Source organism: Armigeres subalbatus, chromosome 1 (genome assembly GCF_024139115.2).
Source record: "Armigeres subalbatus isolate Guangzhou_Male chromosome 1, GZ_Asu_2, whole genome shotgun sequence".
NCBI classification, from domain to species: Eukaryota; Metazoa; Arthropoda; class Insecta; order Diptera; family Culicidae; genus Armigeres; species Armigeres subalbatus.
Genome location: NC_085139.1, coordinates 75,693,611 through 75,705,156, shown reverse-complemented (window position 1 = coordinate 75,705,156; position 11,546 = coordinate 75,693,611). Strand labels below are relative to the sequence as shown.

The 11,546-nt window shown below is 38.8% G+C and overlaps 1 protein-coding gene and 1 long non-coding RNA gene across 2 annotated transcripts in view; both read right to left on the bottom strand.

Moving 5' to 3' along the window:
* Positions 1 to 205: 205 nt before the first annotated feature.
* LOC134227314 (probable G-protein coupled receptor No18) overlaps positions 206 to 11,546 on the bottom strand; it is a 203,736-nt gene continuing 192,395 nt past the window's right edge. Inside the window, exon 6 of the mRNA XM_062708701.1 lies at positions 206 to 2,150. Within this exon, the coding sequence (XP_062564685.1) occupies positions 1,470 to 2,150 (681 nt within the window). The 3' untranslated portion in view covers positions 206 to 1,469. The remainder of the gene's footprint in view (positions 2,151 to 11,546) is intronic.
* LOC134227328 (uncharacterized) lies at positions 10,077 to 10,790 on the bottom strand. Its single transcript, XR_009983656.1, has 2 exons — positions 10,646 to 10,790; positions 10,077 to 10,586 (listed from the first exon to the last, which is right to left on the bottom strand). It is a non-coding gene; the product is annotated as an uncharacterized LOC134227328 (long non-coding RNA).

Genomic DNA, 11,546 nt, shown 5'->3' with positions numbered 1-11,546 from the left:
TTTAAGCATACGATCGTAAACATTGATTTCAGGTTTGTTTCATTTCAAATGGGTTTTGCCATTTGCCGGTTTTTATTCAATTTCATTTATCATCGCTCCTTTACAACATCAACCGGATTATCCCTCCGCAGCCCCATTCGAAGATTTTCGCCTGCAAGGGCTTTCTCAATATTTCCTCCACGCAAAGCGGCAGTTGTTTGTCATTTGTCAAGATCTGTCTATGCCTATATTTCTTGGAAACCATCGACCAATTTGTCTGGCTAGACTGGGAATTGATTTTTTTCTGTTGGTAAACTGCATTCGTTGCCCAACGCCATCTGGCGAATATTGAAAAAAGTTTCTTCCTACGTTGCGGCTTATTGGCTATTTAAACACATTTTCATTAATGACGAAGATTGCATAGCATCTTAATGTCTTAATACTGAGTAAAACTTGTAGAACCATAGATCCCCAGTTTATAATTTTCTTTGAAATAGATCTGCTCTTAATTACAAGGAAAGATTATTAATCACTTGGAAATATACTTTTCCGCACGTTGTCTAATCTTATTACTAAATGATCCGGACGAAAAGCGTTCGAGCGTTCACTTCATAGGGTAACTGCTCCTGTTTTTACTGCGTTAGTCATATATTAATCTCATCTGTAACTAATTTAAAATTAACAATTGAATCATCTCATGTTCGATATAAAATACAAATGAAAGATATAATAGAAAATAGAAAGGTTTCCCCTATAATGAGTGATCGTTACTGAACTATTTTGTTGCACCAGCTTCAAAGTATCGGTTAAAGTATTATGTTATACTTGAATATACAGACACAATGTTGTGTTGGCTGTGTTGGCTGACGTGCAGATGAGCCACCGTACATCGTTTTTAGAACAGACTGTCGTTCGTTTATTCACTCAAGTAACAGCTGGCTGCCCGTGGCTGATTCGCATTGCAATAATGACCCTGCATGAGTGATAAAGGAAATACTCTACTCTGAATGGATTAAACAGCGTGTGATGCTTGTGAAGCAGGGAAATGCTTAACTGCTCATTACGATAACGCTGACGATTTTGTACTTTGCAGTTATGATTGGAGTTACCTCCCGTTTACACTGTTATGCTATGTTTTGAAATTTGTGAATAAGAATTTTGTTGGACAAGCCTGTAGCTAAGATAATCTGCCATGTTGACTAATATTCAAACTAGTATTCACCTCGGTAAAATAACCAGATTCTACAAAGAACAGCATGCATTTAAGAACGCACACTTGTTGGACCTAACGCCTGACCAAATGTTCATACTTAACCATCGTTGTATTTTTGGCGCCATTTCAATAATTTGAAATTGTCGACTCAAGTTCGACAACTCAAATTTCATACCAATGCGCTTCCACTGCCTTTTGGGCACACCATTAATCAACGATGGTGATGATGCTTTGCTATCGAACAAGGAGTACATCCCCAAATACTCTAATCACCACCCTACGGCTTGAAAAACGCCAGGTTGTGCTTATTTTTATAAAACTTCCTAAACGTCAACCGCCAGAAGGCGATCCGAAAGTCCACATTGTAGAACGCATAGATGAACGGATTGATGGCACTATTCATCCAGCCGAGCCAGGTGAGAAACGCCATCAGCGGTTTGCTCTGCGAGTGTTCCGGCAGGAACGGCATCAACAAGTAGTACACGAAGAAGGGCAACCAGCAGGCAATGAAGCCACCCACCACCATGCTGAGCGTTTGGGCCGTTTTGGTTTCGCGCTTGAGCGACGATATTCGGATGGGGATTCGCTTGCCGCCCTGCACCCGCACCTTGACGGCGTTCAGGCCGCTGCTGGTGACGTTGGAGACACAGGACTCGGCCAGCGATATTTGACTGGCATTGAACTGGACCGTGTTGATGGGTCGCATCTCGTAGTGGCTGCCGCTGTTGCTGCCCGCCATCACCGTTGTTAGTCCCACGGCAGAGGACCTCGGTGCCGTCAGCTGGTGGCGCGTGGCGTTCGGTGTGTTGCGAGCCGAGCTTAGGAACTCGTACAGCGTTTGGTGCGAATTGGCATAATTGGATGATATATTTCGCTTCGTGTAGTCCCCCTGCTTCGGGCTGGTGTCCATCTCCGAGGTGTAGTTGTCGTTATCGACCTCGCAGTTTTTCTCGGTGGCCTAAAAATAGAGCGTAATAAAAAAGAGAGATGATAGAAGAAGGATCAGGAAAAAAAGTGTGAAAATTGAAAGTTTAGCTAACGAACGGTTTGCCACGGTGAGTCACGGAGCACCGAGTAAATGCTGGCCGTGTAAACAACGGGGTGTGGTTCGGATATGGGAGAGCCACCCAAGTGGTAAAAAGACGAACATTAAGCCCGATGGATCGGGGGTTCGATGTAAAAAATAGGTTAGGTAAACGATAACGAATATTACGATACATCCGATGATGGGATGAGTTTCAAGAAGGTTGAGTTAATTAAATTTGATATCGAAGAATTATGTTTGCCTTCCTTGTACTTCAATGTGTACCCAAGTGCTTTACGTTCATTAAGAAAAACTGCAAAGGATTACCACCCTTTAACATTGAATTGCTATGCAATGGCTATAAATAATTAAGTATTCATCGATTTATTTTACGTTATAGGAAATTTTTGGTTTTTAAGCAGCTGTATCGGTTCGGTCTGACACAATGTATAGGAAACACAAATCGTTTTGCATCAAATCTCGTTTGCAAATCAAGAATGTTACATTGGTTAAGTCATTACATTGCTGAGTACCGCCAGAAGCTCGACGAACGATTAAGTGCAATTAACGTTAGGGACAGTATCAACGATCTATGAAAGTCGATCCATGGAGGAGAGCTGAGCTTAGCAGCACGAGAAGTGATAGGCACTACACAAAGGCGACCCAGATCGGGTTGGTTTGTCAGAGATTGACAGACGAGAAGAACGTTGCCAGTGGCCGGATGTTGGTGTCGGGTACTCGGTTGAATATACAGGGGATGGACAAAATAATTAGGATAGGCAAATTTTGGGTAAAATTAGATGTGTTGTAACTATCTTAGTTATCATCCTATTTTGACAATTCAGGCATACCCGAACTATAAAATTAATGCAGTTTGACGGTATGTCCATGGAACCGACTATGGCCACCGGATTCCGGAGATATTTTCGGAGGCAGGTTCAAAACCTTAAATTTGAGGTGGATATTAGGAGAAGTTGTGGATAAAAATTGAATAATATTAGTAACCACAAAAGAAGTAGGGCTCTTGCTGATTGGAACCATATATTGAGATTTGGAATCGGACCAGAATCAAGTGAGATATGGCCATTTCTTTATAATCGGTTCCGATCGATACTTATCAAAAGGGTCAGGCCACAACTTCATTTGAATCTCGCTTTTTGATAGATCGTCCACTATGATTTAATTCTAGTAAGAGTATGCGATAACATACTTTTTCCGAACGAAACGAAACGAAATTTAAAATGTCTATGTTGATTCGGATCGAAACGAAACGAAATATAGATTTACTTTCGAAACTTCGAAACGATACTAAATCAAGTTTCATTTAATTCGATTTTTTTCGAAACGAAACGAAATTTAATGTTTTTTCCGTGGAATTTTTATTAAATTGGTTTTACATTATGTACGCAATTCTGATTTCACTTTTTCGAAGTCAAATCACTGTTTGCGACCAATAGAGTTAAAATAACAGAAGAGGCAGTCGGTGATAAATCATCGCATTCTTGCCGCATATACCTTAGGCGATAAGGCCAGCGTTTGTGCCGTTTTCAAAGAAATTCATCGTGGAGCGTGTGCTTCCGAACATGATCAATTTTATATCAGTTTTATTCTAGTAAGTATGAAAAAATATAGAAATTGTGGGATTTTCCATATACGGATTCAAATTTCGTTTAAAACCTTAGTTCACCTAAGAATAATGTAATTATGCTGAAACATACTTCATATTGTCTTGTCGGTGTGGTTTTATAGTATTGGGCTAAGTCAAAATTAGAAAATGAATGCTTAATTTTTTTTATTTAGTGGGATACTCAATTATGTATCTACATCTGCCAGGCGCATACACAGATTGAGAATGGAAATTTAAAAAGGGCGTAACAGCCAAAACTTCAGAAAAAATATTTTAAGCTCTTTTTATTGGAATGAATTCAACCGTCTAAGACGAGTTAAGTAACCTCCATTTAATTCCACCAATTATTTCGATATCTTTGCAGATACGTATTTCGACTACAACTGTGTGGTCGTCTTTAGTGTCTCGTCGAGTCAAGTACATTTGCAAACTAGAAGAATCCTGTGTACCTTTCTAAAATGCACATAGATATATACCTCAGATTGAATTCCACAGACCCATAGTCTTATATACAATCAGCTCGACGAACTGAGCTATTGTCTGTGTGTCCTTGGCATATGAGAACCGCTGTTATGGTCAGAATGAGCTGAAAGCAATCATAAGTAAAGAACTTTCAGCAATTATAATGATCATTCAACCTGTTGTGTTTTTTTTTCAGATTCCATTCCATGCGAAATTTCTAGATGATTTCCCCGGAAATCTTCAATGTTCCTTGCATATTATGCAAATAGTTAAAGAAGAGCTTAGCTTGATTAATGCTGCAGATATTCCGGAAGGTGGCAGCGTGGAAGACCAATGGACCGCCATCAAGAATGCCTTCATCGCCACCAGCGAGAACAATCTGGACGAACTACGCACCCAGAGAAAACAATGGATCACCGATGAGACCTGGAGGAAGATAGAGGAGCGAAGAGAAGCCAAAGCCGCGATAGAGCGATCGAAAACCAGAGGAGCCAAAGTCTTAGCCCGTCAACGATACGCGGCTCTTGAGAAGGAAATAAAACGCTCATGTCGACGGGACTAGCAAGCCGCTGCAACCTTGGACATTCGTCTCCTCTAAGATATCTCACGACGCTTAAGCGGGGCGAAGATGAACGCAACGATACCTGTGAAAGACGCGAATGATCAGTTATTGACCGACCCAACCGACCAGCTGAAACGCTGGTTCGAGCACTTCGAACAACTTTTTCAAGTGCCAGCCAGGCCATCACCACCTCGGCATGATCTGCCTAGGATCCGACGTATAACACGCGTCAATACCGAAGCTCCATCACTGCTAGAGATTCAAACAGCCATCCAAAGCATGAAATCGAATAAAGCTCCAGGGGTCGACCGCATATCAGCCGAGATGCTCAAAGCTGACCCCATGACATCCGCTCAACTACTGCATCGTTTATTTCGTAATATTTATTTATTTATTTATTTATTTATTTATTTATTTATTTATTTACTAGTCTTCGATTTAAAAGTCGTACAGACAGATATCATTACTAACTAATCTTATTTCTAAACATACATTTTGACAAATTAAAATCGAAATTAAAAGACACTTCGTTGAAACGTCGACAACAGACATCTAAGGGGCCGTCCAGAAACCACGTGGTCATATATGGGGGGAGGGGGGGGGGGTTTGGAAAATGACCACGATAAGCCACATAGGGGGAGGGGGGGTGTTGCTCTCGAACCACGTGGTTTTTTTTACACGAAAAACTTTCGGTGAATAACAATAGCGGTGTAAAAAATAGAAATCATTAAAATTTAATAATTTAATCACTAAACGCAAAGCGCATCTAAGGGCCGATGCTCACGTAGCGTCTTTTCAACTCAGCATTAAAAAGACGTAGGTGTGCATCGAGAAAAATCGATAACGCAGCGTCGGTCGCAACGCCGATGCATATCTGCATTATTTGACCATCTTAGCCTAGGCTATATCCATACAAAAATAAACGAAAATAAAAATAAAAAACAGGTTGCGATTCAGTCTCAATTTCCACAAAAAAAATTTGGAAAGGAAAAATGGAAAAATATTTAAAAAAAATCTGCCGCAGATGGTTTTTGGCATCACGCCGCCGACACTTTTGCATCAGCGGACTGCGGCTACAATTTTTAAAAATGTTCATGTTTTTACAATAATCCAAGAAAAAAACTTAAGAAGAAAAATTCAAAAGAATTTCTTGTGGATATTCAGGAAAAATCAAGTAAAGAAATTTCCTGTAAAAACATTGACATTACTTCATACAATCCTGATAAAGTGCTGGCATTCAGAATTTTTTTGAACAATTCTCTCTGAAAAATTTTGCTTGGAAATTTTGAATGAAAAACAAACAAAACATCTCCAGTGTAAATTCCGAAAAATTTTCCTTAAAACTCCGAAAAAAAATCCATGTGAATTCTGTCTGAAAATTAAAAACAGTCCCGTGGGAAATACATATAATTTTCGGTGGAAAAACATTCTAATGAATTTCTTCGACAAGTTCTTCCGAATCTTAACCCGAAATTCTTCTTCATTTACAAAAGAAGTTTTTCGAACATTTTAAGGAGTGCACTTCAGAATGTTCAGTCTCCGGTTAGCCTTGCGAGCAAAGGCATAGGATCGCCAATCCGGAGATGACGAGTTCGATTCTCGTTCCTGTCTAGGATGTTTTCTGGTGGGAAACATTCTCGACACCCTAGGTATAGTGTATCCATTAGACTGGCCCAGGAAATAAAAAGGTGTCTAATTTCATGGGGCACCTCCCAGGATTATGTCTTTGGGTGAGAAAATTAATCTCTGAAAATTTCAGCTCAATCGCTTATTGCATAAGCTGGCGCATTTGATTTGAAGTTTGTATGAGGATTTCAGCCAAAATGTATAGGAAAATACACCTCCGTCACTCATTCGATCTGGAAATTGGTTCTGATTACTGGATTGACCTCAGAATTGCAAAAACGGCCTATAAATAGGTTTCGGCTGATACGATTCGATACGATTCGAATCCAAAAATACACAATTCAGCTCCTAATAAATCAGCCGAAAACCATATAAAAGTTCATTTAATCATTATACAATGTTCTGTGAAATTGTTCTGTAGCATACCAACTGCCGTTTTTGCAATTCTGAGCTCAATCGAGCAATCAGAACCAATTTTCAAATCAAATGAGTGACGGAAGTGTATGTTCCTATATATTTTGGCTGAAATCTCCATACAAACTTCGAATCAAATGCGCCAGCTTATGCAACAAGCGATTGAGCTGAAATTTTCAGAGATTGATTTTCTCACCCAAAAACACAATTCTGGGGAGTGCCCCGTGGAATTCGACAACATTTTTTTCTCCCCATACTAAGCTGGACCAGTCTAGTATCCATCGTACTTGCTACACAAGATATATAATCGTGCATGGCTGGCATATACTAAGTATACTAAGTATACGGAAAGGCTATAGAACTGCTCCAAAACCGAACTTTTTATAGAAGGCTCGGAGACCCATAGTGTTATATACCAATCGACTCAGTTCGACGAATTGAGGTGATGTCTGTATGTGTGTATGTATGTGTGTGTGTGTGTGTGTGTGTGTATGTGTACAAAAATGTGAGACACGTTTTTGGGTATTTATCATTATCCGATTTGCTCGCAACAAGTTGCATTCGACGCGGAATGCAGTCCCATTGGTTCCTATTTAAAATTAGATCGATCGAACTTTGCGTTTCGGAGTTATGGCCAAAAAACTGTTTTTACGTTAAAAAAAAAAGCAAAACACCCTATGTTGGATTTGAACTCGTGATCTCTAGATCGGGAAGCGGTTACCACACCACAGCACCATCAATACACATTACATGCGACAAGATATATATAAAAATAAATCATCGAATTGCTGAAAGTCAGACATGACATAACTTTTTTCATGTCTTATTGCTAGCATGTGCTAAGGAAAGCACAAATACCTACCATGAGTAAATACTCGTGCTTTGTCCAACGCTCTCCCATACGAATGCGCCTGAGAGAAGGAATGGAAATGTGCCGTCGCACAGTGGCGTGCTTCCATGCAAATGCCAGACTAAACCTACGATTGCGCTTAAATTTAACCAAGCAGTAATTTTGTAACGCTGAATTCATTTTAAAATTTAAATAGTTATCCGACATATGCTATGCTATCTAAAGACTGAATTAGGATCTGCAGCCACAGTAGCGTCTCCATTCTAACCTTGAAACAGTTAGTTTCCCGCTTTGGCGCAGCAAGGCGCAATTGACCAAACTAACAACAACCGTTAAGTAGACAAAATATATATTTCAATGCATGATATCAGATCTTTCCCAATCTTTCCCGAAAAAAGTTTGGTCAAATTTACTTTTCCCATACATATTTGTTTAAAAGATACGTTACAGCATCAACTTAAGCCAAGTCACCAAAAATTAAATTTACAAGCTACAATCAACAAATTTAGGAATTAGCTCATTGACTAAAGCCCCAAATGCAATAAAACGGTACGGAGACGGAAACGGCAAATTTGACAGAAAATACATGGGCGAACTGTCAAATTTTCCGTTTCCGTCGCCGTTCCGTTAAATTGCGTTTGGGGCTTAAATGTGCTAAATTACAACAATATCAGCTTCTCGAAAAAAAAGGTTTGTTCTAGGTTTTATCCGGGTTTCCGCCACTGAGCATGGTCGGCGTAATCATCAGTCCAAGCTTCTATATATAAACAAACAGGTACAGAATTGGAGTACCAACAGTAAAACCACCATGAGTCGATGTTCTATAGACATATATGACTCGATAATGACTCATGGAAGCAAATTATGCCATACCAAAATATTTTTTTGGATTACTACTACGCAGTACATATGAATATCACTAGTTAGCTCATCAAACTGTACTGTCTAAATTCATAACTGGTGTCTTATGAATCTTCGACTGATTATTCTACTAACAGTGATTCTAATACGCAGTTGTCTGCCTTATTTGTCACTCATCGATGGGCGTGTGGTCTACATACCGGCCTTCCAAACCTGATGTCCATGGTTCGAGTCCAGTCAGTCGCACTTTTTTTTTAATTGAAGATCATAATTCTTTGAGTGGTTTGAGAAAAATCTAAACGAATATTTCTCGCTTAACTTTTCAAAAGGACCTACATAACATTTTTTTCATGAATTAATTTGAGTACTGCAATCAAAAGCTTTCATGTTGTTCTGTTGATTGCGCGATTCAAATTAATTCATGAAAAATGTTATCATTTTGAAAAGTTAAGCGAGATTTCAATTCAAACATTTAAATTTATGATATTAATGGTTTTTGCATATAATAAATGTATTTAAGTATTATGCATTGAAAAATACGACACAATCGATTGTTGCATAGGCTGGCGCATGGGGGTTTCAACCAAAATGCATAATAAAATCACCTCTTGTTCGCCAGGGAAAACGATTCGAGAAGTCCGATTGAGCCGAGATTGGCAGGAAACGCAATTGCCCGGTAGAGATCGACAACTTTTTAGTCCAAAGCCAGTAGTGTATAGTGATGATATTGTAGAAACCATCCGCTAAAAAACTATAAAATATACGTAAACTTCAGTTACACTTGTGACATATTGGTAACACTTTTACCATGGTACAAATTGTTCAACAAGTGTGTCATCTTGTACTATGCTGGTACAACCATGGCATCCCACGGTTCTTGCACCACAAATGTGCCTTTAGTATAGCAGATGTTATTAGTTAATAATATAAAACCCATATGCAAAACACAACAAACATCAAAGCTTCATCCTCGGCTTCAAGTACATCTGGCCGCACTAGCTATACACAAAACCATAGGAGTTAATACTTTTCGATGTTCCATTTTAATCAAATAGTTATATATTTACTATTTAAGCAAAGTGAATAAGCGCGACGTGAATGACCAGACCTGTTTTTTCGGAAAGTACTTGTTAAAAATCTGTGGCATAAAGCTCAAGTAATAATTTTATTACCTACTTATTGTATAATTCTATATGATTACAGTCTGGATTAGTGATTAGTGGTTAGGCAACCAGCCACTGTCCTCCATTCATTCGGTTTTAATGCTTTTGAATAACACAAGTGAGGTGCTGCTCAAATGGCTTATTACCCTATCCCTATGTAAGCACATGTATGAGCAAACATTTTTATTTTGGTTTAAATACACAAATACTATTATTTTTAGGAAAAAAAAACATCAGAATTTTGCCATATTGAATATTTGAAAATTTTGACATAGAGAGATTAAATGAGTATGAATATAGTTGCACGCTGACATGAACACTTTATTTCACTTCCTATTCATGAATCACTTTTTTTTTGATAATCAATAATTGAATTCATTGGTAGCGGCAGAAACTTCATTCCGGTTGAAATAATCACAGGCGTTTGCAGAAAATAAGTATCCGTCGTAGACATTTGCAAGTTAATCTTTTAATCCGTCTATTTTCTTGGGAGTTCTGCGCCTAGTTCGTTGGCACTGATCTGAAGTAAACTAAGTGCGTTTGAAATACCGGTTGGGCCATGATAAAGTTGCAAACTGCTGCGATCTTGTATAGATATAGCATCGTCGTGTATCCATACGAAGGAAACGAACGGTGTAGCACAGAAATTACACCAAAGTGATACGACAGAGGCCATTAGCTGACTGCTTCTTGATCGCTTCCTCTAAAATTTCATCACGGAACTGAATATAGCTGTAGGTCCACAAGAGAGCGTAGTTATCTGCTTTATGTAAACGGGCACTTCCAAACGACGAATGCGATTGATCTATACAAAAGCGAACGAATTAGTGAAAATATGAAAAATGGAAAGTGTGAGAATCTCACCGAACATGTATCCAATCAAACGGAAATTATAAACGTATTAATTACATATTCAATTCGGGATGCTTTTTGGCACGATTGATGTCCTTAGTATCCAACAGCGCCACAACATAATCTCACCAGAAGTTACTTGAAGTATGGAATCGGTGGAATCTGAAGTTGGTAATACATCGAATATAGCTTCCAGTAGAGTTTCCATTTCCCGGCCATTTTCGTTGTCCCGGGATTCGGGATGAACTTGTTCGTATATCCCGGGAAATCCCGGGATCCCGGGATTTTTCGATGTTTCCTTAGAAAACTTATTTTTTGATTTAAAAAAGATTTTATTCAATGTTCAGGGGTGAAGCTCATATTTTAGAAAGGCCAGATAATACAGATTTCAACTTGTCATAAGACGAGTTTATACAATCCCATTGAATTCCACCACTTAATTGTATCTCGACTCGACGGAAGTCGGAAGTCGAGTCAAGTACAAGACACTGAAGACGGCCTTACTGTTGAGGTCGAAAAACGTATCTGTCAAGATACAATTAAGTGGTGGAATTCAATGGGATTGTATTAACTCGTCTTATGACAAGTGAAGACATTCCACTAAAAAGCTCAAAATAATTTTCTTAACAGATTTCAAATTGGAACTCAATTCATTTTTAATTTGAATAGATTCTTTCGAAAAAAAAAACGACTTCAAGAAGCAAATAAAATCACGTTTTTCTCGAAAGGTAGAGTACCCTTTTGGAATATATGATCGCCGAGTCCGAGAAGAAGGGTTCGCTGGTAGTTGAAGTCGGCTTGACTGTTTGCATTGTTTTGAATATGCATTGGGTTTAGACAGTTGGTGGGATTGCATTCAACAGTGATGAAAGATGAAAAAAGCGCAGTAGAATCGTACTGGGCCCATAACCTA